This window comes from Stegostoma tigrinum, chromosome 2 (genome assembly GCF_030684315.1).
Source record: "Stegostoma tigrinum isolate sSteTig4 chromosome 2, sSteTig4.hap1, whole genome shotgun sequence".
Lineage (NCBI taxonomy): Eukaryota > Metazoa > Chordata > Chondrichthyes > Orectolobiformes > Stegostomatidae > Stegostoma > Stegostoma tigrinum.
In genome coordinates, this window is record NC_081355.1 from 155,863,873 (window position 1) to 155,887,939 (window position 24,067).

General features: G+C 43.1%; 1 protein-coding gene across 3 annotated transcripts in view; it reads left to right on the forward strand.

The window, feature by feature from the left end:
* Positions 1–24,067, forward strand: part of grinaa (glutamate receptor, ionotropic, N-methyl D-aspartate-associated protein 1a (glutamate binding)) — a 77,862-nt gene that overhangs the window by 17,107 nt on the left and 36,688 nt on the right. For all 3 annotated transcript variants that reach the window (XM_048554038.2, XM_048554020.2, XM_048554028.2), the window contains exon 2: positions 19,671–20,039. In XM_048554038.2, coding sequence (XP_048409995.1) covers positions 19,700–20,039 — 340 coding nt within the window. In that variant the 5' untranslated portion in view covers positions 19,671–19,699. The remainder of the gene's footprint in view (positions 1–19,670; positions 20,040–24,067) is intronic.

Consider the following 24,067-nt stretch of genomic DNA (forward strand, 5'->3'; position numbering starts at 1 on the left):
ATAAGGGGATCAAACTGCTGCACTTGTGGTCCATCTGATGTCAGATGGACCACTTACCTGGCTGATATAAAACTATTGGTTGCAACTAAGAACCTGTAAAAGTGGGTGCTGCAGCCTAATAATCACGAGGGGTGCTCTTCAATAGAGAAGTGCAACTATTTATAAAATAGACCAAGGAAGGCTTGTAGAAAAGCTTACGTTTGTATCACAACGTGGAATGTGGGGAAGGAGGTTAGGTCCATTTGAGGAAAATCTATCAACAAAAAGCACAGTGGCTCGGTGTGCAAACTTCGCACAGACATTCTCCCAGTGTCTGCCTGCATTTCCTCCTGGGTGCTCCCGCTTCCTCCCACAGTCCAAAGATGTGCAGGCTGGTGCCTAGGAGTGCGGATCTACTAGAGTCAGAATTAACTGTTGAAGCTGCTGAAATGTGCGTAGGTTTGTTTTTCTTCACTCATCCAGCCTTGCCTTTTAAAAACATTCAGTGAACTAGCGTCAACCGCTTCACTGGGCAGGGAATTCCACAGATTCACAACCCTTTGGGTGAAGCAGAGTCAACCACATTGCTGTGGGTCTGAAATCACATGTAGGCCAGACCAGGTAATGGCAGTTTCCTTCCCTAGAGGACATTAGTGAACCAGATCTGGTTTTTCTTGACAACTGGCAATGGATTCATGGTCATCATTAGATTCTTTAATTCCAGATATTTTATTGATTTTTCAAATTCCACGATCTGCTGTGGTGGAATTCGAACCCCACGTCCTCAGTGTTACCTGGGTTTCTGGATTAACAGCCTAGTGAGCGATACCACTAGGCCAACACCTTCCCCAGCATTAGGTTAGCTCAAAGGCAATAACATTTTTTTCCTCAAACAGCTGTGTGGTGTGCCCCAAGTGGTTTGTACTTTGCAGTATGGTATGTCATTGCACTTGGTTAGATCATAGCATCCCTATAGTGTGGAAACAGCCCCTTTTTTTTTTGTCCCAGCAAATCTATACTGACCCTCGGAGCATCCCATCCACCATCTAATCTAAACAGCCTTGAACACTTGCAGGACAATTGAGCATGGCCAGTCCACCTCGCCTGCACATCTTCTTTGGATTTGTTTTCTTTTAGCAGGTCTTGTCATGTTTCATGGTAGTCGGCTTGCAGATTTTTTTTCCTCTTGCAAGATGGGAACCAGGAATTTGAAAACATTGTCATAAATGGATTTATAACTAGAAGTTGGGTATCTAGGGCATTTTGAACACTTAGATTTTAAGTTGGTTTGAACAGATTCACTGTCACTTTGCATTAACAATTTTGTATGAAAAAATTAGCACTAGTGTTAATAGTCCAAGTACGGCTTCACAAATGCACAGCTTCCAAAATTGAAGTCAAATTGGAAGGCCAAGTTGGCTGGATACTGACATCAGACCACGTCAGTGTTAAAGTTGAATGTAACTTCAAAGGTTCTCGGTGGAAGATTTTTCTGGTGAACCAAAAAAAGTATTTTATGATTTGAAATTGAGAAATGAGGAGCCAGAAACAATCTGAAATTGATGTAAGACCTCAACAGCTCTGGCAACATTTATGGAGAGAAAGCAGAGTTAACGTTTCAGGTCCAGTGACCTTCAGAGCTGGTTGAAGCTAAGAAAAGTAGGCGGGAGGGTGCTGACTAAACAATAGGTGGCACCAAGAGAAAATCAAGTGAGTAGACAAGAGGTAAAAGTAGGCTGGCATTCTCTCAGGCTGACTAATAATCTCGATGAGACGGTTGTGGTAGCGACCCATGTGCTGCGAGTTTTAGTATGTGGGAGTTGAGGCAAGGCTATGGGAGAAGGTGCTCCGGTCCTAGAATTATTGAACTCTATGTAAAGTCCAGAAGGCTGAGATCATGCTGACCTTTGCTAGAGCTCTGTAGTAAGCCTGAGACAGATGTTGGGTGGGGAACACCACTTGAAATGGCAGGCACCCAGAAGCTTGGAGTCGTTTTTGCAGACAGAATCTTTGTTCTGCAAAGTGGTGCCCAATCTGTGCTTTGTCTCTCCGTTGTAGAGGAGATCACCATTGAGCCTGAAGCTTGGCTTTAGTGATGCTGCTTGTGTTGACCTCTGACTTAGATTCTGAAGTGCAAGGTGGGTTCATATTTTTTCCTGTGGGAAAGTGAGGTAAATGCTTTTTTTTAGCCTGGAGCTAAACATATCCAAAAGTTCTAAAACTTCAGTGGCAGAGGTTCTCGTTCTTGACTAAAGGTGGCATTTTTTAAAGTAAGTGTTCAGAAGTTTTAAAGGGATTCAGCAACCATATCTAATCAATTCTGTGAAATGTCACTTTAGGGTATTGTATACTGACTAAGCAGCTTGCAACTGCTCCAGTAAAACATAAGTCACTGGTTAATAGAACCAGAAATATAAGCGGAGCAGTTGAAATAAATAAATAACACAAATGACTGAAAAAGCAAGGAATGCCTCAGTCAAGGCAGACAAGTTTGCCTGGAGACAATGGGTCTTTGCAATATTTAAGCTCAGACAATTGAAAACCAGAGAGGCATCTGAACACATTCATGTGTGAAAGAACAGCTTTTGACAAACAACACTAGATGCTGAAGAATCCAAGATAACATGTAGAGCTGGATGAACACAGCAGGCCAAGCAGCATCATAGGAGCTCCTATGGTGGAAACCCCACGCAGACACTAGGAGAACGTGCAAACTCTGAACAGACAGTTACCGAGGCTGGAATTGAACCTGGGTCCCTGGAGCTGTGAGGCTGCAGTGCTAACTGCTGAGCCACCGTGCTGTCCATTGGTTTCTCTGCCTATAAATTCTGTGCCTGTGTACTTGCCTCTCTCTACCTGAGAAAAGGGGCAATGCTCCAAAAGCTTGTTATTTCAACTAAACCTAGCGAGTTTTGAGAAGATTTGTAGCTCAGGTTGAGGTTCTGGATGTGAGATTGCTCGCTGACCTGGAAGGTTAGATTTCAGACGTTGCGTCACCATTCTAGGTAACAACATCAGTGAGCCTCCGAAGCAGTGGTGTTATGTCCCACTTTCTATTTATCTGGTTCAGACGTTGCGTCACCATTCTAGGTAACAACATCAGTGAGCCTCCGAAGCAGTGGTGTTATGTCCCACTTTCTATTTATCTGGTTAGGTTTCCTTGGGCTGGTGATGTCATTTCCTGTTCTTTTTGTCAGGAGATGGTAGATTGAGACAACACATCCATCCTAGGACAAGCCAGAGACGTGCACGAGAATTCCTAGAAGTGTGGCATTCCAACTGGAACTCCATCAACAAACACATTGATTTGGAGCCAATCTACCATCCTCTGAGAAAAAAACAGGAAATGACATCACCAATGCAGGAAATGACATCACCAACCCAAGGAAACCTAACCAGATAAATAGAAAGCAGGACATAACACCAGCGCTTCATCGGAGGCTCACTGCTGATGTTATGATGTTACCTAGAATGGTGACGAAACATCTGAAAACTAACCTTGCAGCTCAGCGAGCAATCTCACGTCAACTAAACCTGTTAGACTATAACCTGGACCCTCCTAATGAAGGGTGTAGGCCCAAAACGTCAGCTTGCGTGTTCCTATGATGCTGCTTGGCCTGCTGTGTTCATCCAGCTCTGCACCTTGTTATCTTTAACACTAGATGAAAGCTTCAGTCAGACAAAATGTGGAGTCGCCAGCGTTGGACTAGAGTGGACAAGGCCAGAAGTCAAATGACACCAGGTTACAGTCTCCGAGAATGGGAACTGCAGATGCTGGAGAATCCACGATAACGGGGTGTGGAGATGGATGAACACAGCAGGCCAAGCAGCATCTTAGGAACATGCAAGCTGACGTTCTGAGCCTAGACCCTTCATTAGAAGGCTCCAGGTTATAGTCTAACAGGTTTAGTTGAAATGACAACTTTTGGAGCATTGTCCCTTTATCGCAGGTGAAGTGAGAGGGAAGTACACAGGCACAGAATTTATAGGCAGAGAAACCAATGGGCAGCACGGTGGCTCAGCGGTTAACACTGCAGCCTCGCAGCTCCAGGGACCCAGGTTCGATTCCAGCCTCGGTAACTGTCTGCAGAGTTTGCACATTCTCCTCATGTCTGTGTGGGGTTTCCACCAGGTGTTCCGGTTTTCTTCCACAGTCCAAAGATGTGCAGGCCAGGTGGATTGGCCGTGCTAAATTTGTCCATAGTGTTCAGGGATGTGTGGGTTAAAGGGTGAATGGATCTGGGTAGGATGCTCCAAGGGGCGGTGTAGGCTTGTTGGCCTGAAGGGCCTGTTCCCACACTGTAGGGAATCGAATCTAATCAGATCAAAAATTCATACTGAGTGGTGTGTCAACAGACCAAGTATTTTGCCTCTGCGGGAGATTGAGTATCAGATGGTGTGAGTGAAATGTCAACAGCTGTATGACAAGTGAGGAGTGACCTACAGTCTGATTATGGGAAGGGTCATTTGACCCGAACGGCAGAATCATTAGAATCCCTACAGTGTGGAAACACTCTCTTCGACCCAACAAGTCCACACCGACCTTTGGAGCATCCCAGACTCAGCCCCTGTAACTGTCCTAATCTACACATTCTTGAACTCTACTGGCAACTTAGCATGGTCAATCCACCTAACCTACACATCTTTGGACTACGGGAGACAACCCATGCAGACATGGAATGTGCAAACTCCACACACAGTTGCCGGAGGGTAGAATCAAACCTAGGTCCCTGGCGCTGTGAGGCAGCAGTGCTAACCACTGAGCCATCATGCTGCCCCAAACTCTGCTTTCTCTCTACAGATGCTGCCGGACCTGCTGAGCACTTCCAGCAATTTCTATTTTTGCTTCCAAATCAAAGGTGGGGTGGGGGTGGTGCATGGCTGAATAGCAGTCAGGTAACCTGATTCTTCAACAAAGTGGGGAGAAAATACCAAGATTTTTGAGCACACTGGAAGAAGCTGTTGGAGCTCTTTAATGTGGAGAGAAAAAAATAATGTTTCTTTTTTATACAAATCTGTTGCCTTTAGAAAGCTAAGGGATTCTTGTCTAACATTCTGGTGTCTGAGAGCTCATAAAATGAAGGAACAGATTGATATGCTAAGGTTTAGTTGGCTGTAAAGTGGTTGTATAATTATGGGGAGCTTGTGATCAACAAGGTGTCTTTATGAAGTGTAGTTAATTGACCTAAAGCGCTCAATGTTATATTTAAAACAGATTCCTACAGCATAGAAACAGGCCCTTTTTTAAGCTCAACGTGACTATGCTGACCAAACACTAGACTACACTAATCCCATTTTCCTTCACCTGATCTGTAGCCCTCTATGCTCCAACATGTTAAGTACCTACCCTTGCTAAAATTTACACCTGGGTATCTGGCTCCATCACACTCTCTCTGGCATCATGTTCTGTATTTCTAACACCCTCTGGGTTAGTGTTTTACTTCTCATCTTCAAACTATTTTTCATCTCACCTATGCTGTCTGGTCTTGGACACATCAGCAACGGAGAAGAGATTCTCATGATCTACTCCGGCTATGCCTCTCAATTTTGTATTCCTCAATCAGATCTCCCACCCACCCAGCTTCCACTGCTCCAAGGAGAAAACATACAGCCTATCCAGTCTCTGACTAAATTTTCACCTTGGGCAACGTCCTTGAGAATCTCCTGTGCATCTCTCCAGTGAATCAGTCCTTCTGACGGTGTGAAGATCAGAATTGCTTATAGAACATGGAATGTAGAACACTGCAGCACAGGACCAGTTCCTTTGGCCGAACGCGACACCAAATTTAAAAACCAAATAGAACTGTGGATACTGTAAATCAGGAACAAAAACAAAAAGTTGCTGGGAAAGCTCAGCAGGTCTGGTAGCATCTGAAGGAGAAAACAGTTAACATTTTGGGTCCGGTGACACCCCCCCCCCCCGAACCAAATTAAACTAATCCCTTCTGCACACCCTTGGCCCATTATCCCTCCATTCCTCGCATATTTGCGTGGTTATCTAGAAATCTGATGCCCCTGTCATATCCGCCTCTACCACTGCCGCTGGCAGCTTGTTCCAGTCTCCTACCACTGCTTTTTAAAAAAAAAACAAGCTTGCCCCAACCCCTCCTTTTTGAACTCTTTTTTTTCTTCCCCCCCCCCCCCTTTTTAAAAAGTCTCCTAGTTATAGACATTTTTAGACAGTTACCTTCATGTGAGGGGATAAGGTAAACTTTTGAACTTGTGCCTATTTAAACAAGCTCTTAAGTTTTATTTCTGTGGGGCAGCTATCTTAAAAGTTTTAAGAATCCTGTCGTGAAACTGCAAGAATTTCTTAAATATACATCTGACACTTAACCAGCTCATTTGTCAAGTCCCTGACATCTAACACTAAATAAAACCAGGAACTGCATTTCCTGGAGAAAATCAATAGGTCTGGCAGCATCTGTGGTGATAATGCCAAGTCAATGCTTTGGGTCCAGTGGACCTCTGTTTTTGTTTCATCCACAACTCCCTGCTCAATCAATTTAGAAATCTGTTCATTGTTGTGAATATTTGTTGTTCTGTTTGGATATTTTAGTGTTACTTTCTTTTTAGACTTGATGTCCAGTATTGAAACATGTTCATTTTTACATGTCGTGTGCAGTAGGACATGTTTCTTCAGTGACCTAAATTGTGGTTTCTGCTCAGCCTATCTCTGCCCTGTTTTGTAGTAACCTTCCTGACAAACTCTACCACCAGGCATTTATTTGAATCCAGGAACGGCAAACCTGGAACATCTCTATAAGTGTGTAGAGCTGGATGAACACAGAAGGCCACGCAGCATCATAGGAGCAGGAAAGCTGACGTTTCGAGCATAGACCCTTCTTCGGAAATGGGTCCTCTAACTAGGTTCTTTTGACATACACTTTTTTTGTGGCAAGCTCTGAATGATGTCATGAGTGGTCCTTGCTGACAGGTTGACGAGCCATATCCCTGTCAGTTATTCACTATGGAAAGTACTGAATACTATTTGAGCTAATGGTCATAAAATGTAACTCCTTTTGTAAAGCCGAATTCAAGTGGGAGATTAAGTTTTCAGATAAAATAGGTGAGCATTTTGAAACTCCGTATTTTCTTTATTCAAAGCAAATATTCTAGTGCATTAGTGTGCAGCACAAATATTCCACTTCTCCCTCTGGAAAACTGCCTGAATTTTAAACAGAGTCCAGCATTTTGCAGCTTGATGCAAAATAATTTTTGTTTCCAGGTATGTAGCTGTCCTGCTATTGTGTATTGCATTATGCTATCATTGGCCTATATTTTTGCAATTGTGTAAATTCACTGGCATCATTTATATTAATATGTAAAATATATTAATCGTCTGGATGAAGGGACTAGGGGCATTCTGGCGAAGTTTAGAATACAGACATGGAATATTTTCTAGACGGTGAGAAAATTCTTAAAGCTGGAGTACAAAGGGACCTGGGAGTGTTGGTCCAGGATTCTCTAAATGTTAACTTGCAGGTAGAGTCCGTGATTAGGAAAGCGAATGTAATGTTCTTGTTTATCTCGGGTTGGAAAATAAAAGCAGCGATGTGCTTCTGAGGCTTTATAAAGCTCTAGTTAGGCCCCATTTTAGAATACTGGGTCCAATTTTGGGCCCCACACCTCAGGAAGGACATAATGGCACTGGAGCGTGTCCAGCGGAGAGTCACCTGGATGACCCTTGGAATGCTAGGTTTAACGTACGATGAACGGCTGAGGGTCCTGGGATTGTATTCATTGGGGTTTAGAAGGTTGAGGGGAGATCTAATAGAAACTAACAAGATAATGTATGGTTTAGAAAGGGTGGACGCTGTGAAGTAGTTTCCATTAGGCGGGGAGACTAGGACCCGTGGGCACAGCCTTAGAATTATAGGGGATAAATTTAAAACGGAAATGAGACACTACTTCAGCCAGAGAGTGGTGGACCTGTGGAATTCATTGCCACGGAGCGCAGTGGAGGCTGGGACGTTAAATGCCTTCAAGGCGGAGATTGATGATAAATTCTTGATCTCACGGAATTAAGGGCTAAGGGGAGAGTACACGGAAGTGGAGTTGAAATGCCCATCAGCCATGATTAAAAGGAGGAGTGGACTCCATGGGCCAAATGGCCTTACTTCCACACCTGTCTCTTTATGGTCTTTACTAGGATCTGAGTGGATTAATTTTATCTATAGATAAGCTGCCTTAAGTTTGTTTTGGCTATGTGTCTTTCTCCATTTATAGTAACTTCTATAGAATATGTAGAGAAATTGTTTCTCTCTGCTACTTATCATTTTTGTTGGCATTGTTAGTGCCAGACCAAAGTGAATTTGCTTTCTTTGTTACTGTATACATGTGGTTTGTGATCTGAGTATTTGATAAATTAAAATCCAGTGTTCTGAATTAAGATTAAGTGTGGTCTGTTAGTTTGAGTCCTGTCTGAATGCTATAACTGGCTCCTTTGTGAGAGATCGCTGTGCAGTTCATAAGTAGGTTTGGTGATCACTCATCAGGATGTAGGTAACCCTATCACCACCCTTTTTGTTCTCGGATGCTAAGGATGGTCTGTATTACACTTGTTGCTTGCTTGTTTTGATCAGTGGACTGCTTTTTGAATGCTGGACTTCATTGCTATCTCTATCCCAGCTAACTTATTGAGTAGGCTTATTGGTTTTTATTTTATTGAAGGAGTGGGACACTTGTTTCCATAATTATTGTATTCACTCAAAACCAAGTCTAGAGTGGCCATCGCTGAGCTGACTTTGTTTTATTGGCTAAAAATTGTTCTTGTGGATATGTTCTCTTGTCTATGCTGCCACTTTGTTTCCAATCTATTAAGTATGCTTAAATCTCAAGTCCGATATCTGAATCTGGAGCTTTTTGTCTGTAGTGCTTAGCTTCAGAAGTAAGTGGCATGGTTTTAATGTTTGTGTATTCATGCTTTAGATTAAGACAATATTTTTCCCCTCCTTATTTTCCTGTATCTGGTTCAAGTAATGGTTGACACTACATTCCTTCCCATACTTTTTGACTAGTGACCAGCTGAGGTGGGACTAAAGAAGTTCTGTTCTTATCTAGCCCAAATCCAGTGTTGTATTATGTTTGTATACTGACTACTCCCAATTTTACTCCACAATTGGATCTCTCCACTCCTCTGCTGTTGCCTGTCTACATCTAGTAAAATAATAATTTCCTCCAGCAAAATATTAGGAAATCTTTGTTTTCAGTGTCTCTTCCCCCTAGCTACCGTCTCAATCCCTCTCCCTGTCACTGCTGAGATTGAATGAATATCTTTGCAAACTTGGTGTTAAATTTGATTCCTAGATGAATGTCCAGTCCCCCTTTGTGTGCCATTTCTGCCCCTGTAACATTTTACTTAGTTGAACTGACTTTCAACTATCTGCTGAAACTCTCTTCCATGTCCACTACTTATTATCTCACTAGATTGGACTAGTCACCCCCAAAGCCATTTACTACACTTTGGCTTCTGTTCATGAAGCTAGTCTCACCTCCCTTCTGAAGTTTAATCATTCTGTCTGTTTGGAACCAATGCTGTTGACCCCTCGTGGAGCAGCATCATGAAACTCCAAAAGAATGGGGGTCATAGGCTGTTGAGGTGACCGTGGTGGCCATCACCTTAATGAAAAGGTGTTGGCAATGCTGAAAAGTCTGACGGTGAATAAATCACCTTGATTGGATAGGCTACACTTGTAGAGTTCTGAAGGAAATAGCTAAGGGTGTGGTAGAGGCATTGGTGATCTTTGAGGAATCGTGAGTCTGGGAGGGACCAGAGGACTAGAAAATAAGTAATGGTACATGCCCTGTTTAGAAGGCGGGGGGGAAGGAATGGCCTGGTGGTATCATCACAAAAGACTGTTAATCCAAATCCCCAGGTGATGTTCTGGGGACTTGTGTTCAAATGCCACCACAACAGATGGTGGAAATTTAAATTTATTAAATATCTGGAATTAAGTCTAATAATGACCTGCAAATCCATTGCCAGGAAAAACCCACCTGGTTTCCTTTAGGGAAGGAAACTGCCATCCTTTCTGATCTGGGCTACTTGACTCTAGACCCACAGCAGTGTGGTTGACTCTTAACTGGGCAAAAATGCTGGCTGGCTAGTGACTGCCTCATCCCAAGAATTAATTTTTTAAAAAAATGGGAAATTGGACATTATAGACCAATTTAGCTTGACTGCAATTGTTAAGATTTTAGTCTGTCATTAAGGATTAGATTGTGGAGTACTTGGATGTGCATGGTAAAATAGAGCTGAGTCAGCACTGCTTCATCAAGGGTACATCACATCTGACAAAATCCAGGAAGAACTCTGAACAGAGCCCCTGTAATTTCTTCTGTCTTCTCCAACAGCTTGGAATACAACTCATCCAGACCTCATCCAAAGGGAGAAATAATAACTGCAGATGTTGGAGCATCCAAGATAGAGGTGTGGAGCTGGATGAACGCAGCAGGCCAAGTAGCATCTCGGGAACAGGAAAGCTGTTGTTTCAGGCCTAGACCCTTCGAAACGTCAGCTTTCCTGTTCCTAAGATGCAGCTTGGCCTGTGTTCATCCAGCTCCACACCCCTTCATCCAAGGGGATTTGTTCACTTTTAAACCTTAAGTCCCCCTGCTATTTGCATCAATCTGCTCAGCTTCACAGTTCACCTTGTTCTGCACTTTTGTCTTCCTTTTCCTGACTAAAGGTAGAGGTAAGTACTCATGTAATGTTCTAGGAATACACATCATGTACGCACACGTGCAGTCTCTAATAGATCCTACTCCTTTTCTCCTTGTTGTTCTACAAGTATATTGAAAAGAATATCTTTGGGATTTTCCCAAATCTTGCCTGCAAACTTTTCTCATAACTTCCTTTTTGTTCTCCTAATTGCTTTATTGAGCTCCCCCTCCACTTCTCTCAGGTGTTTTGCTCCCTTTTTTGTACTTGTTATAGGTGTGTTGTCTTTATCTATTCCTAGACATGATGGTTCTCTAGAGGTTGTTACTACTTTGTTTCGCACTAAAGTGTACTAAGCTTGGCAGGTCTGGCAGCAATTGATTTGTTTTTGAGATGTTTTGGCTCTGTTTTCCCTCTGAACAGGGGATGAGAAAAGCCACGAGACTTCCTGTGGTCTGGCAGCCATGTTGAGGACATTCAGGGCAACTCTCTTCTGACCATTGTGCTTTGTCTATTGGTCTGCCTTGCTGGTGGGATAGAACCTCACCCGGTGTGGTGATGGTGCTGTCTGGGGCATTGTCATCTTCATGGAATCATACCTTTTGTACAAGCAGTGTTGGGCTGTTACTTAGAGATAGTGGGAACTGCAGATGCTGGAGAATCCAAAGATAATAAAATGTGAGGCTGGATGAGCACAGCAGGCCAAGCAGCATCTCAGGAGCACAAAAGCTGACGTTTCGGGCCTAGACCCTTCATCAGAGAGCTCTCTGGGTCTAGGCCTGAAACGTCAGCTTTTGTGCTCCTGAGATGCTGCTTGGCCTGCTGTGTTCATCCAGCCTCACATTTTATTATCTTGGAATCTCCAGCATCTGCAGTTAACATTTCAGGTCCCATGACCCTTCTTCAGAAGTGACTACCTTTTCAACAGCTAACACTGTCAAAGTGAGTTGTTGGTGGTGATGCACTAACTTTCAATATTAGCAATTAGAAATAATAGAATTGGTACAGTTAAAATTTGAAGATTAGGCTACTTAGAAGCTTTTTGTTCAACGTTAACATGTAACTTCAATGCTAAGCCAGTAGGGTTTGCTGTTGTACATTAGAAACACAAAATTGGAAAAGTTCAGCAGGGCTGGCAGCATCTGAAGGAAAATAGAGTTAACACTACAGATCTGGTGATCCTTCCTCGGACCCTTTTTTTTTCTTCTCAGATGTTGTCAGACCTGCTGAACTTTTCCAGCAACTTTGCTTTTGTTACTGATTTTACAGCATTCGCAGTTCTTTTGATTTTTTTTAATTTGCTATTGTACATTGCAAGCCACAATTCTAGTTAGGAATAACATATCCATTTTTAGAACCAAACAGTGGAGCTGCTGCTGGATCATCTCCATTTGATTAGTATGCAATCTGATTGTATGGAAGCAGTTTGAATGGCAGAATATTTTTGCATAAATGGTATTCATTCTTTTTTTTAATTTCAATTGGAATTGGTTGAAACATTAGCTTTCTTGCTCCTCTGCTTGGCCTGCTGTGTTCATCCAGCTCTATGCCTTGTTATATCAAACTATTAGCTGCTTTCGTAACCTCGGTTCTTTTTTTTATAAAACATCCTTCTCTACACCTGACCCCCTCCATCCACACGCCCAAATACTGTCTGTGGCTTTGTCATCTGATAGCTTGGGGGTCATAAAGGCATTGAATTACATTGACTTTGTTAGTTCTGTTTATATGAAGTCTGTGAAAAGCTTTGAGTGATTTTGAGGAGATATGTGGCAGCTTAAAAATCAAATATTTTGTTCATGAAGCTGCAGTAATTGATATGGCATATCTTGCTCTACAGTAAGTTGTACTAAAATTAAAAGTGCTGATCACTTGCTTTTCTTTACTGTCCTTTTTCAGGTTGCAAGTATTTATAGACCAGTTTAGTGTCAAGTCCTGTGACCAGTAGGAGTGAATTCCAATCTTATGACTATCTTGGATGTAGTAAAGACTTGTGATGGAGAATGGAAACTTCAGTTAGAAAATGTGTATGTAGGATGTGAAAAGGCACTTATGCTCCACTTTAATCAGTGATATGCTATTTAAGTACCCTGTGTACTGGGGTCTAAAATGCCTGTTGACCAGCATGGTTCCTGCAGTTGAGAAGTTTGTTACATTGGTAGATATCTTCAGAAGAACAAAATTTGAGGCGATCTGACCTAGCAGCTAGGCATTATTAGAAGTATAGATCAGGTCACTGTGTAAAGGTGTATCTATTGGGCAGCAAGTGTCATTTTAACACATTGTTTTAATGATATAAATTTATGTAAGGCTAGAAAATTGAATTTTTAGCCTTTTTCTTAAACAGAGCAGTTTTAGATCATTTGAAAAATAAAAACTTTGCACCATGCATGGGATAAACTGGGTAGTTCTTGCAGAACAATAGCATTAACATGCTGAACTGAATGACTTCCTTCCTTATTACAAAATACTGCTTGTTCGCCTTGGTCAACTGACTTTTACTTGCTCATTCATTTTTCTTCACTTGATTTTGCTCAATCTTAAGCCCAGTGGCCACTGAATACAGTAATTGTCTGAGTTCAGTGATGCAAGGCCTTGGCTTGAGGGAGACATCAAATTTTGTTCTAGCTAAGATTTTTTAATCTTGCTGAATATCGCTTGGCGGATGTGAGATTAGTTCAGGTCAAAGACTGCAAGCAGCTGAAAATGTTGAGCTGGTTATATACTATCGTCAGACACAAGATATTACTTGAGTTTGACGGCAGCATCAGTCTGTTGGAGGATGAAAACCTCTTTCTGCTGTTTTGAGCCATCAACCATCAGAGCTGTTTAGAAGAAATATGGAGGACAAGTTACGTAGGTGGAAGGTGTTGCTGGGATGGGAAACCATGCTTAATAAATGGGCACTGGTAACTATCACCAGCTAAAACTTCTTTAGATGTTGATGAAATCATGAAGGGCAAGGTCTTTTTTTTTTCCAGGGCAAGGGTTTAAGATGAGAGGGGGAACATTTTAAAAGGGACCTGAGGGGCAATTCTTCTACACAGGGTGGTGGTGCATGTGTGGAATGAGCTGCCAAAGGAAGTGAGAGCATCTGGTACAATTGCAACTTTCAAAAGGCACATGAATGGGCATATGAATTGGAAGGGTTCAGAGGGATATGGGCCAAATGCAGGCAGATGGAACCAGATTAATTTATGATATCTAGTTGGTTGGCATGGATGGGTCAGACCAAATGGTGCTGTACGTCTAATGACACTTATGAAAACATGGCCAAGAACGGAAGTTGGGTTGTCAATAGTTTGGTAGAAATAGGGTTCAAAGGCACAAGTTGACTCTAATTGACAAGTCAGTTTGGAATGGAAATAGTTTTGGAGAGAGGACATATATCTTGTCTTTGTTCCTCTTGATGGTAGAGGCTGTGGGCTTGAACGTGGTGTTTAAAGACTTTTTGAATTACCATGGAATCTCTGCGAGAGTTCATGTTGCCTTGGCCATGATTGAAATTGCAGCAATAAATGTCGAAATGATGGCTCAGATACCATTTTGAGTAGGCTGTATTGTCCTGAATATTGGAAAACCTCCCTTCCTCGTCTAGGATTTTAAAGGTGGCTTTGAGCACCTGCATCATAGAAATTTGCAAGATGGTACTGCATACATTACATCAAGGCAAGGTTGTAAATGAACTAATTAAATCCTGAGAAATCTATTTTTCAAGATGGGAGGAAAATGTGTAGGTGGGTTGTTCTGTTGCCATGCTCCTCATATAATGAGTCACATTATATTATTTCAGGCAAACTGCTTGGAGAATTGGAAACTGGTTGCTGTTGCTTTTTCCTATTGCATAACAAGCAGGTGTTAAATGCATCTGATAGGTGTAATTGAACACACATGTATGCCAAGTCAAAGGAGATATTTGGATAGCCTTAAAGGAGATCTTAAGAGGAGATGGTACAGATAAAGTATTAGAGAAGAAGTCTCTGAACTTGGCTGACAATATGATCATGAAAGGAGTAAATACTCCATCAGGATTATTTTGAGAATTTCTTTAAAACAAATGAGAATAGATAATAGTAATAATGGGAACTGCGGATGCTGGAGAATCCAAGATAATAAAATGTGAGGCTGGATGAACACAGCAGGCTCAGGAGCACAAGCTGACGTTTTGGACCTAGACCCTTCATCGGAGAGGGGGATGGGGTGAGGGTCATTGTAGCCACCTTTGCCTTTTTCTGTGGTATTATGAATGACTTTGGGTTTCAACTCAATGCATATTGCTTAATTTCCCTGAAGTTAAACAATCCTGAGATGATGCTGTCGAGTATTAGGCCATCTCCAACACATCCCTCACCTTCCTGGATCTCTGTCTCCATCTCAGGTAACTGCTAGAAACTGATGTCCATTTCAAGCCCACTGACTCCCACAACTACCTAGAATACACTTTCGCCCACCCACCCTCCTGCAAAATTTCCATCTCCCTATTCCCAATTCCTCTGCCTCCGTATCTGCTCCCAGGATGAGGCATTCCACTCCCACACATCCCAGATGTCCTAGTTCCTCAAGGACTGCAACTTCCCCCCGCAGTGGTCGAGAACGCCCTTGACCGCGTTTCCCGCAACACATCCCTCATACCCGGCCCCCGCTACAACTGCCCCAAGAGGATCCCCCTTGTTCTCACGTACCATCCCACCAACCTCCGGATACAACGTGTCATCCTCTGACACTTCTGCCATCTACAATCTGACCCCACCACCCAAGACATATATATTTTTCCATCCCCACCCTTTTTTTTTTGTCTGCCTTCCGGAGAGACCACACTCTTCGTGACTCCCTTGTCCGCTCCACACTCCCCTCCAACCCCACCACACCTGGCACCTTCCCCTGCAACCACAGGAAGTGCTACACTTGCCCCCAGACCTCCTCCCTCACCCCCACCCCACCCCCCCATCCCAGGGCCCAAGATGACCTTCCATATTGGCAGATGTGCAGGTGAACGTCTGCTTAATGTGGTATACTGTATCCATTCCTCTACACTGGGGAAGCCAAGCGGAGGCTTGGGGACTGCTTTGCAGAACACCTCCGCTCAGTTCGCAATAAACAACTGCACTTCCCAGTCGTGAACCGTTTTTTAACTCCCCCTCCCATTCCTCAGACAACATGTCCATCGTGGGCCTCCTGCAGTGCCACAGTGATGCCACCCAAAGGTTGCAGGAACAGCAACTCATATTCTGCTTGGGAACCCTGCCGCCCAATGGTATCAATGTGGACTTCACAAGCTTCAAAATCTCCTCTTCCCCCACTGCATCCCAAAACCAGCCCAGCCTGCCCTTGCCTCCCTAACTTGTTCTTCCCCTCACCTATCCCTTCCTCCCACCTCAAGCCACACCTCCATTTTCTACCTACTAACCTCATCCCGCCTCCTTGACCTGTCAGTCTTCCCTGGACTGACCTATCCCCTCCCTACTTCCCCACCTATACTCTCCTCTCCATCCATCTATCTTTTCTGTCCATCTTCGGTCCGCCTCCACCTCTCCCGTTCCCCCTCTCTGAAGGGTCTAGGCCTGAAACGTCAGCTTTTGTGCTCCTGAGATGCAGCTTCGCCTGCAGTGTTCATCCAGCTTCACACATTAAACAGTTAACAATGTGTTGCACCTAAGCAAATGGTTCAGCAACCTGCAGCTAGGGGAGTGTCCCATGGATTGTAAACTGCCATAAACTGGATTACCTCGGATACTTGTTTTCAAGGGTTTGGAGTATGAGTAGGGATGTGTTTGTGAGACTACACTTGGAGTAGTGTTAGCACTTTTGATCCCCTTATTTAAGATATTTTATCATTTTGGAGGCAGTTCAGAGAAGATTTACGAGGATGATCTCTAGTGTGAGGGATTGGCTTACGAGCAAAGGCTGAACAGGTTGGGACTTAAATGAAATTTTGAATGAAGGGTGACCTGGTTGAAACATACAGGATTCTCAAGGGGCCTGACAGGGTAAATGTTGAGTAGATTCTCCTTTTTGAGAGTCTAGGACCAGGGGGTCAATCCTAGAATTAACAGGTGCCAATTTAACACTGAGGTGAGGAGGAACATTTGAGGGAGACAGTAGGAACTGCTGATGCTGGAGAATCTGAGATAACATGGTGTGAAGCTGGATGAACACAGCGGGCCGAACAGCATCAGGATTCAGTTTTTGGAACTGAGCTGTTTTGGCAGAGTGTGTGAGTGAAAGATTGAATAGGTAGGGGAATTGAGGGCTATGGGGCAAGGGCAGCACAGTGAAGATGTGTTCAGTCTGCATTGACCCCAATAGCGGAGCTGGCTTGAGGGACTGAATGGCATACTCCTGTTCCTATTTATGCTTCAGTCTCCTGAAAACTGTAGCTTGTCTTCAGCTTCACTGAATTTCTTGGATTGTTGTTGCTTTTTGGTATGTGAATTGTTAATTAAAACTCACTGGATGTGACAAGGCCAGTATTTATTCCTAATGCTCCTTGATCTGAGTTTGCTAGGCTTGAGCCCAGGCTTGACCTAAGCCAACAGGGAATCAAGAATGTGGAACCTACTGAAATTTGCACTGTTTTTTAATTCCTCCCCACCCACCCAAAAAAAATCTACATGTTACATCCATCAGTGTCAGTACATCTCAGTCCTTGTGGAAGCCAGTGCTTTATCATCCTAACACTTGAGTCTCAAAAGATTTGAGCAGCAAAACTATTAATGAAGAGCAGCACATTGTCAGTAGCAGAATTTTACTTTATACAACAATCAGTATCTTCATGGTCTGAAACATCCATCTGTTATTTTAAGCCAGGGGATTGATCCCACTTTTGAATGCGAGACAGTGTGCCGGGAGCAGCACCAGCCATACTTTAAAATGTTAAAATTAACCTGGCGAAGTTGCACAACTAGACTACATTTATGCTATAAAGAAGAAACATCTATTATATAGACACCAAGGGACAAAAAACTCATTAGAAAATTACATTAAGTTGAAATCCTAAAATGAAGTAGAACCTCACAGTAGGTCAATACTCTGAAATTAGTATGACTAAGTCAAGCAACTATGAGGATAAAGTTACTGAGCTATGACTTTGACATCCACTGGTATTAGGTGTTTGTTATCCATTCAGATGAGACCAGGATGGATGAGCTTACAGATCATGCACTGTGCAGGATGCTGTTCAAGTGGGGAACTGAAGATGTGCATGATTATGAAAAGAGATGGCATTGCCAGAGGGACAGATGCTCTTCTGTGTAGTGTTCTGAATGTTATCTGTCCATTGCTGAAGTTAAGGATATTGCCTTGTCTAGAGATGAACTCTGGAGTGGTTAGGGGAGAAGCTCAGTATTGTGATTCACACAGGAACTATGATGCAGATAGAACTAAAAAAGATGCTTTGAGGAATTGAGGCCTGCATTAAAATGCAGGACCTCAAGGGTTACAGTCAAGAGTTGGTACCAAGTTGTGTACAAATTAGTAGTATTTAAACAGGTTTGAGAATGTGAAGCAACACTTTAAAGACCAGTGTGCATGAAGGTGTATTGATCATGGGAAATTGGCGTGATTAATTCCATTGGGACATGTTCAACTTTTGCCTGGTTTATTGTACAACTTGAGCTGCTGCAGATAAGGCCTTAAACTTACAGGGATAGGGAGGAGGAGGTCTGATTTTTTTTTTGTTTATTATTGAAGGCAAAATTGTGTAATAATTGTAATATATGCTGTAAATCTAGTGTATAATACCCTCTGCATTACACTTCTATTTCTTAGTGTGTGTGAAGGGACCTTGCCTTGATCAACTAGAACATTTTGATTCGCTGGCACAGTCCTGGCCCTGTAAGTGCCGCTTACAAGGTTTATTGTACTAGAGAAGTGCTTTGTAAATCAGATGCAGCCAAACAATGAACTGGTGTGGTATTGTTTAGCTGGAAAGGAAGTTTGGGAAAACTGCATAAAACTACTACTGTCATGATCAGAGAAAGCAAGAGTGCACGTGTGTCTTGCTGCTGATAACCTCAGGTGGTAAAAGCTGTTCGGGAAAGGACTCCTCCTGATGAACCCTGAATAAACAGCAGAATATTGTGGAACTATATAGTTATATCCTGCCATACATGAGTGTATTTGGACACTGAATACCAATATTTGGACTTCTGAGAGATGATTTTGTCAGTGATGCTTTAATTTTATTATGTTTGTGGTTTGCCCTCCTGCACTGTTTAAACTAATCTTGATCATCTGGTTTGATTATGACGGTAGAATGGGGATTTGTGGACCATGAACATAGAGTAGAGTAGTACAGGCCTTTCGGCCCACAATATTGTGCCAAACCTTTACCCTAATCCTAAGGTCTACCTAACCTCCACCTACCTTGGTAGTATCATCCGTATGCTTATCTCATTCCATGCCCCTACCATGGAGTAAAGAACTGACCTCTGACATTTTCCCCTATATCTACCTCCACTCACTTTAAAACAATGCCCTTCATAATAGCTATCTCCACCCTAGGGAAAAAGCCTCTGGCTGTCCACTCTATCTATACTTCTGATCATTTTGTACACCTCTATCAAGCCACCTCTCATCCTTTTTCTCATTCTAAAGAGAAAAGACCTAGCACGCTCAACCTTTCCTCACATGGCCTTTTGTCCATTCCAGGCAACATCCTGGTAAATCTCTTACCAATGCTTCCACATTTTTCCTGAGGTTGCAGATCACATTTGAAGTGTGACACTTCATGGATAGCAGTCATCTTTCGGCAGGTCTGTTTCAAAGACTTTGACTCGAAATGAATGAAATGTGGTGAAAGTGCTACACCAATCTGATGGCGTGCCTTCTCCATGTGAAGACAGGACTTGCTCTCTATAGAATTTGTGCTCGTGATGGTCACTGTTACCATTTTTTGGTATGATTCCTTAACCAAGACCTTTTTGCTTAAAGTCTGCCTCTCCTGCCTCACCAACCCCCATGTGGTAAGTGATTGAGAAGTCAATAACAATGTGCAAATTTATATTTAAGGCATTTTTTTGTTTCCCAGATCAAGAATAAGGATCTATAACATTGATAATGTCGCAGGAGAAGACCTACCTGGTCTCGGGAGATCCACAACAGCCTCCTTATCCACGTAACGAGATGTCGTATGGAAACGACCATTATCCACAACAGCCTCCACCATATGGACAGCCTGTTTTCCCACAAGCTGCGTTTGGGCAGCCCCCTTTTCAACAGGCTGGCTTTGGGCAGCCAGCTTTTCCATCAGCTGGTTATGTGCAGCCACCTTATCCCCAGTCTGCCTACGGACAGCCTGGTTTTCCCCAAGGATCATATGGAGAGCCACCACAGGCATTTCCACAAGGAGCGTTCCAGCAGCCGCCAATGCCTCCACCTCCGATGATGCATTCAAATGGTAAGGAAGTTCTTGCTTGTTTTATCCCTTTTTTAAATAGCATTTTTTTTTTGGACAGTAGATGAAATTTTGTTCGTGTGGGTGTGTAACTTCTATTTCTCTTAAAATTGACTGCACTAGCTTAAAGGTGGGACTGATGGGGACTTTAGCCTGCTCTGCCATTCTTTGATCATTGCTCGTCTTTTACTTCAATGTTTTTTTCCCTGTATTTTTGTATCTCATTCTGAAATCTGTTGATCTCTGATCATACCGTGAGGCTGAAGCATAGCTAAGCTATTAAAATGAGAAACTATATTTACAAATCAAAGATGTAGCCATTCTTAGTGAAAGAAAGAGGTGGAGAAACTGGATAGGATAAAATAGCTCAGGAGGTGGTTCCTCGGAGATTGACTACACAATATTTTAACATTAAAACTTGCTATGCCTGGTGGTAGTCAAAGGATGTGCTCAGAGGTTGCAGAACCTCTAGACAAATCTAAGGATATGTAGAGGAAAGGATAGCAAAGATGATTCTCGATAGGAGTGAGACAGGGTAGTTGTCATGGGGGACTTCAACTTTCCAAATATTAACTGGGAACACTATAGTTTGAGTACTATACAAGTCAGTTTGTGTCCAGTGTGTGCAGGAGGGCATCCTGACACAGTATGTAGATCGGCCAACAAGGGGTAAAGCCACAGTAGATTTGGTACTGGGTAATGAGCCCAGCCAGGTGTTAGATTTGGAAGTAGGTGAGCACTTTGGTGACAGCAATCACAATTCTGTTATGCTTACTTCAGTGATGGAAAGGGATAGGTATATACCACTGGGCAAGAGTTACAGCTGGGGGAAAGGCAGTTACAATGAGATTAGGCAAGATTTAGGGAGCATAGGATGGGAAGGAAATTGCAGGGGATGGGCACATTAGAAATGTGGAGCTTATTCAAGGAAAAGATCCTGTGTCCATGATAAATATGTACCTGTCAGGCATGGAGGAAGTGGTAGAGCGTGGGAGCTGTGGTTTACGAAGGAGGTGGAATCTCCCTTCAAGAGGAAGAAGGCGGCTTATGTTAGGATGCGATGTGAAGGCTCCGTTAGGGCACTTGAGGGCTACGAGGTAGCCAGGAAAGACCTAAAGAGAGCTCAGAAGAGTCAGGAGACATGAGAAGTTGTTGGTAGATAGGATCAGGGTAAACCCTAAGGCTTCCTATAGTTAAGGAATAAAAGAATGACGAGTGTAAGATTAGGCCCAATCAAGGATAGTAGTGGTAAGTTGTGTGTGGAGTCAGAGGAGATAGGGGAAGTGCTAAATGAATATTTTTCGACAGTATTCGCTCTATAAAACGACAATGTTGTTGAGAAGAATATTGAGATACAGGCTACTAGACTAGGTGGGATTGAGGCTCACAAGGAAGAGGTATTAGAAATCCTTCAGAGGGTGAAGATAGATAAGTCCCGTGGGCCGGATGGGATTTATCCTCTGATCCTCTGGGAAGCCAGGGAGGAGATTCTCAAGCCTTTGGCATTGATCTTTAACTCGTCATTGTCTACAGGAATAGCGCCAGATGACTGGAGGAAAGCAAATGTGGTTCCCCTAGTCAAGAAGGGGAGTAGAGACACCCCTGGTGATAATAGACCAGTGAGCCTTACCTCAGTTGAAGTGTTGGAAAAGGTTATGAGAGAGGATTTATAATCATCTGGAAAAGAATAAATGATTAGGGATAGTCGCACAGTTTTGTGAAGGGTAGGTCGTGCCTCGCAAACCTTAGATTTCTTTTAAGAAGGTGACCAAACAAGTAGATGAGAGTAAACCGGTTGATGTGGTGTATGTGGATTTCAGCAAGGTGTTCGATAAGGTTCCCCACAATAGGCTATTGTACAGCATGTGGAGGAATGGGATTGTGGGAGATATAGCAGTTTGGATCGGAAATTTTCTTGCTGAAAGAAGACAGGGTGATAGTTGATGGGAAATGTTCATCCTGGAGACCAGTTACTAGTGGAGTACTACAAGGGTTGGTGTTGGGTCCGCTGCTGTTGGTCATTTATAAAAATGACCTGGATGAGGGTGTAGAAGGATGGGTTAGTAAATTTGTAGACGACACTATGGTTGGTGGAGTTGTGGATAGTGGCAAAGGACACTGTAGGTTGCAGAGAGACCATAGATAAGCTGCAGAGCTGGGCTGAGAGGTGGCAAATGAAGTTTAATGCAGACAAGTGAGGTGACGCACTTTGGTAGGAGTAACTGGAAGGCAAAGTACAGGGCTAATGGTAAGATTCTTGGTAGTGTAGATGAGCAGAGAGATCTCGGTGTCCATGTACACAGATCCTTGAAAGTTGCCACCCAGGTTGACAGGGCTGTTAAGGCAGTGTTTTAGCTTTTATTAAGAGGGATCGAGTTCTGGAACCAAGAGGTTATGCTGCAGCTGTACAAAGCTCTGGTGCGGCCGCACTTGGAGTATTGCGTACAGTTCTGGTCACCACATTATAAGGATGTGGAAGCTTTGGAAAGGGTGCTAGAATGTTGCCTGGTATGGAGGGAAGGTCTTACGAGGAAAGGCTGAGGGACTTGAGGCTGTTTTCGTTAGAGAGAAGGTGGTTGAGAGGTGACTTAATTGAGACATATAAAATATTCAGAGGCTTAGATAGGGTGGATAGGGAGAGCCTTTTTCCTAGGATGGTGATGGCGAGCCCGAGGGGGCATAGCTTTAAATTGAGGGGTGAAAGATATGGGACAGATGTCAGAAGTAGTTTCTTTACTCAGTAAGGGAATGGAACGCTTTGCCTGCAATGGTAGTAGATTCACCAACTTTAAGTACATTTAAGCCGTCACTGGACAAGCATATGGACGTACATGGAATAGTGTAGGTTAGATGGGCTTGAGATCGGCATGACAGGTCGTCACAACATCGAGGGCCAAAGGGCCTGTACTGTGCTGTAATGTTCTATGTTCTATGAGAATTGAAGGATTGAGATTTTGGAGGTTTTCAACTGTGTATATAGATAAACTTGGTGATCACGGTCAATCTAATTCCAGCGGTACAAAATAATTTAAGTTCTGACTGGTACAAAATTTAATCCATACTACAAAGGTGTGGATTGATAAATGACACTCCGTATAGATTTAATGATTGTTATTACATTCATTAGATTTTTGAGCAATCTTTTGAAAGTAGTGAGAGAAGCTGAATAAAGATGTTGAAGAAAATGCTATTCCTGGCTTTACAAATAGAGTATAGAAGCAAAAATGATAAGTGAAGCCTGCTGTAAGGTTATGTCTCGGGGGCAGCATAGTGGCTAGCACTGCTGCCTCACAGCACAGGGACCTGGGTTCAATTCCAGCCTCAACTGACTGTGTGGAGTTTGCGCATTCTCCCCGTGTCTTGCGTGGGTTTCCTCCGGGTTCTCCGGTTTCCTCCCATAGTACAAAAAATGTGCAGGTTAGGGTGGATTGGCTGTGTTAAATTGCCAGTAATGTGTAGATGAAGTGGATTTTAGGGGCATGGCTCTGAGTGGGATGCTCCAAGGTTTGGTTTGGAGTCGTTGGGCTGAAGGGCCTGTTTCCACACGGTCGGGATTTTAGTGTGGAGGACAATTTTTTTTTTAAACCAGGACTCTGGACAACAGAGAATTTTAGCTTCAGAGATTATTATCTTTTAAGTGGGTTGGTGGGGTGTGGTGGGGGCAGTGCAGCATGGGAGGAGGACGACCAGGGAAGGTAACATTCAGTGCAGAGAAGGATAGGCATTGACTGACATTTAAAGCAAATGTTCACTATAGTAGTACTGGCCAGAAGAAACGGCATAAATTGTTAAAATAAAGTGAGCAGTTTTGGCCCCCCTTATCTAAAAGTGTCGTTTCCTTGGATGCAGTTCAGGGAAGTCTCAGAGGAATGGTCTTGTGAGCAAGGTGTTTTTGCTTTTCATTCACGGGATGAAGGTGTCACTGGATGGGCGAGCATTTATTGCCTGTTCCTAGTAGTCCAGAGGACAATTTAAGAATTAACCACATTGCTGTGGGTCTGTGGACCAGACCAGGCGAGGATGGCAGTTTC